Source organism: Periophthalmus magnuspinnatus, chromosome 6 (genome assembly GCF_009829125.3).
Source record: "Periophthalmus magnuspinnatus isolate fPerMag1 chromosome 6, fPerMag1.2.pri, whole genome shotgun sequence".
Lineage (NCBI taxonomy): Eukaryota > Metazoa > Chordata > Actinopteri > Gobiiformes > Gobiidae > Periophthalmus > Periophthalmus magnuspinnatus.
Genome location: NC_047131.1, coordinates 21503490 through 21507990, shown reverse-complemented (window position 1 = coordinate 21507990; position 4501 = coordinate 21503490). Strand labels below are relative to the sequence as shown.

The 4501-nt window shown below is 53.1% G+C and overlaps 1 protein-coding gene across 1 annotated transcript; it reads right to left on the bottom strand.

Annotated features, from left to right (window-relative positions):
• On the bottom strand, positions 1-921 carry LOC117372814 (galanin receptor 2a). Its single transcript, XM_033968681.1, has one exon. The coding sequence runs from the start codon at positions 919-921 to the stop codon at positions 1-3; it is 921 nt and encodes a 306-aa protein (XP_033824572.1).
• Positions 922-4501: the final 3580 nt, after the last annotated feature.

The following is a 4501-nucleotide window of genomic DNA, read 5'->3' as shown; positions in this document are numbered from 1 at the left end:
CTAAAGGCTGTCAGTGACACTGATGACTTGTGGCTGTACTCTGTTTCTGTTGCAGTTGAAGAGACAGATCGCCCTCCGGTGGCGGTAGCGCTTGGAGAGAAGCACATAAAGCACCGGGTTGATGCAGGGGTGCAGGTACTGCAGCACTGTGCAGATGAAATAGAAGATCTCCCAGGCCTGTCCGTGTCGATACTGCCCCAGGTAAACACACAGCTCCAGAACATAGCCAGGCAGCCAGCACACAGAGAAGGTAGCAGCAGCCAGGAACACCATGAGAGAGGCACGCCGGGTGTTCCTGGCACTTGACACTGACATTACAGGGCTCTTGTGAAGAAAAACAGCCAAGCGCACATAGTTGAAGGCAATGACCAGCATTGGAATAAAGTAGTAAAGTACAAACTGGCTGAGCACCACTTGGTAGTGATGCTCATGAATAGTTGGAAGGCAGAAGGTGAAGTTGGCCAGACTTGGACTCAAGCTCTCTTTGGTGGCAAACATCCGCAGTGGTAGGCTAATAAAGAAGCTTAAAGCCCAAACCAGAACAAACATAAAGATGACCAGGTCCATTGTGGGTGGCTGGTAGGGGTTTGTGATGATCATGGCACGTGTCATTGACACAGCACACAGTGAATAAGTGCTGGCTGCCAGGCTGAAAGCCAGAAGGAACTGGTACACTTTACAGGAGATGTCACCCAGAGGCCACGAATAACTGACAGCTGAGTGCAGGGTGAAAGGGATGAGCAGAAGAGTGAGGAAATCTGCCAGGGTCATGCTCAGGAGTAGGATATCCAGTCGGTTTTTACGTAAGGAGTTGTGTTTGGCAAACAGAGAGAATACCAGCAGGTTGGCACAGAGTCCAATGCCCAGGATAATGCCACAGGTACAAGCAAAGATGAGCCCATAAGTGTTGGGGAAAGCCATACTCCCGACTTTACACCTTACAGAAGTTAAATATAATATATTACTTTACATACATTTGCACACATGTAATAACTGTGTTAAAAACTAACACTAAGTGATATTGCAATGCTTTCTTCAACATTGGCAACTATCATGGTAACCTCACTTAAATGATCAAACCATCAAGTAAACATTACGTTAGACTATGCTGTAGTTAAAATCATCAATACTGCATCTATCAGATCTGCACTAGTTGTTACCAAGTTATTATTTAAAATTACTATTGTATTTATGCCATGTAATTGGATATAGGATTTTGAAGCTCTTCTTCTAACTCATCAATAGCTCTTTAAAGTAAAAGTAGTTCTAAGGTAGAATAAGACTCAATACTTACCATTGTTGTTTTTAGTACTCACTCTCACTTGTCATGAAGAAATGCCTTCATATTTTGAATGTACGTTTTCCGTGTTTCCCATTCTGTTAGTCATTAGCAAGATGACTGCCTCCCGTTGCAAAGGGTGAATGTGAAAAAAGAAAGGCAAACACTGCTTGGGTCACATTGATTATGGTTGACTTGGCTTTAAGAGATCAGACCAGCTGTTGAATGAAGACTTAAAGGGGAATATATGAAATCATGTATCATATCATATATCATATCATGTATTATCCTTCTTCCTGTGATTAAAAGTGTTTTATTATTCCTAAAATTAAAAACACATACACATGTACACCTGAGCTATTTGTAAAGTTATATGCATAAAACTTAATTTTATTCCCCAAAGCACGGGCTAATTTATATGTTTAGTCAAAATATGTGGAAAAAAATACAATAGAAGGGAATATAAGAAAAATACTTGACTCCTGTTCCTCTCCCTGGAGATATCAATCTCTGTGTTCATTGTTTGATTGATTTCTTCAGTGTGAGCTTGTCGTAACGGTGCGGATAGGACCAAAGGATGCAGACCAGAGCAGTTTTAACAGTGTTTATTTACAGCGGTGAAAATGCAGTCTTTAAACAGGTCACAAGAGCAGGTACAGGAACCGGGGAGCGGGAGACGGGTCAGGCGGGTGCGGTGCAGGTAGAGGCGGGCAGGACAGGACCAGGACGGGGATAGAAGCAGGTGCGGTACCAGGGCGGGCGGAGCAGACGAAGACCAGAGCGGGGAGCGGGTGACAAACCAGAGACCAGGACCGGACAGGAGACGAGACGAGCAGGAGACGAGACGAGCAGGAGACGAGACGAGCAGGAGACGAGACGAGCCGGAGACGAGACGAGCAGGAGACGATACCGGGACTGGAACGTGACGGCAGGAGCTGGGCGAGTGGAGGCAGGAATCTGGAGGGTGCATAAATCCAAATGAGCATTTGCAGGGAAGTACCAAATAACAAAGCTTAGCTAGAAACATTCACGTTTTACACGCGGACGGTCTGGCACCGAGTGTAGACTGCCAAGCCTTCTTGTACTCAGCAGCAGGTGGTGGTGATTAGGCTGATGCACCCCAGGTGTGCACGGGAGGAGTCAGGCACTCCACCCAGCTCCAGACACACAGGTAGGGGAGGGGGAGAGAGCACGGGAGGACAGGGAAAACTGACATCATGACAGTACCCCCCCCCTAAGGTCCACCTCCTGGTGGACCCCCAGGCTTGTCAGGATGAGCGCGGTGGAAGTCTCTCACCATGTCGGGGTCCAGAATGCGTGCCCTGGGCACCCAGGATCGCTCCTCCGGACCGTAACCCTCCCAATCGACGAGGTACTGGAGGCCCCTACCACGGCGACGAACGTCAATCAGGCGGCGGACGGTGAACGCCGGGTGGCCGTCAATGACTCGGGCGGGCGGTGGGGGATCGGCCGGAGGGCACAGGTCGCTGGTCCGGACTGGTTTAACCTGGGAGACGTGAAAGGTCGGATGAATCCGGAGAGACGGGGGTAACTGGAGGCGCACCGCCGATGGATTTATGATCCTCATGATCTTAAACGGTCCCAGGAATCGGGGGGACAGCTTACGGGAGTCCGTCTTCAGCGGGACCGTCTTGGCGGAGAGCCAAACCATCTGGCCAGGTTGGTATACGGGCGCCGGGACACGGTGGCGATCGGCCGTCGCCTTAGTGCGCGCTCCAGCCCGAAGAAGGGCCGCCCTGGCCTTCTTCCAGATCCGGCGACAGCGCTGGAGATGGCGCTGAACAGACGGGACGGCGAGGTCCCTCTCCTCCGTGGGAAAGAGAGGGGGTTGATATCCCAGCGATGCCTCGAAGGGGGACATACCAGTGGCGGAACTCACGAGGGAGTTGTGAGCATACTCTATCCAGGGCAGGTGAGTACTCCAGGTCGCGGGGTTGGCGGAGGCTGTGCACCGTAGGGCCGACTCCAGGTCTTGGTTGGCCCGCTCCGTCTGCCCATTAGATTGTGGATGGAACCCGGACGTGAGGCTAACCGTGGCCCCCAAACCGTCGCAGAAAGACCGCCATACCTGAGAGGTGAATTGGGTCCCTCTGTCGGACACGATGTCCACCGGGATGCCGTGGAGTCGGAAGACATGACTGGTCAGCTGGTCGGCAGTTTCTTTGGCTGTGGGGAGCTTAGGCAGGGCAACGAAATGGGCGGCCTTGGAGAAGCGGTCCACAATGGTGAGAACCACCGTGTTCCCCTGGGAAGGGGGAAGGCCCGTCACGAAGTCCAAGGCGATGTGGGACCAAGGGCGACGAGGAACTGGGAGAGGATGCAAGAGACCAGAAGGGGGTGAGTGGGAGGCCTTGGCCCGAGCACATACCTGGCAGGCGGCGACATAAGCCCGGGTGTCTGTGTCCATCGTGGGCCACCAGAAGCGTCTCCTGAGGAGGGAGAGAGAGCGACCGGCACCAGGATGGCAGGCGAAACGGGAGGCATGGACCCACTGGAGCACCTGAGACCGGACAGAATCGGGAACAAACAGTTTACCTGGAGGGCCGTTACCTGGGTCGGGGTCGTTGGTCTGGGCCTCTCGGACGGTGTCCTCGATATCCCAATGGACCGCGGCCACCACACACGAGGAGGGAATAATTGTTTCTGCGGTGACCGGGCTATCCTCCAGGGCGAACTGGCGGGAGAGGGCATCGGGTTTGACGTTCCGAGATCCGGGGCGGTAGGTGAGGAGAAAGTTGAAGCGGCTGAAGAAGAGGGACCAACGAGCTTGACGGGGATTGAGGCGCCTGGCGGACTGGATGTACTCCAAGTTTTTATGGTCGGTCCAGACGATGAATGGTTGCTCCGCCCCTTCGAGCCAGTGGCGCCACTCCTCCAAGGCCAGCTTTACGGCAAGGAGCTCCCGATCCCCCACGTCATAATTGACCTCGGCCGAGGACAATCGCCGGGAAAAGAAGGCGCAGGGACAGAGGCGGTTGTGGGGGTCGAACCTCTGCGAAAGCACGGCCCCCACTCCCGAGTCGGAGGCGTCGACCTCCACGATGAATTGCCGTGAAGGGTCGGGCTGGTGCAGGATGGGAGCGGAGGTAAATAGTCTCTTAAGCTTCTCGAAGGCTGTCTGCGCCTCAGGAGACCAGGCAAACGGCAAAGCAGGAGAGGTGAGTTTAGTTAAGGGCGAGATAACCCTACTAAAATCCCGGA

Excerpts from the sequence above, each read along its gene's own strand:
- LOC117372814 (XM_033968681.1), bottom strand. The coding sequence starts at position 921 with ATGGCTTTCCCCAACACTTATGGGCTCATCTTTGCTTGTACCTGTGGC.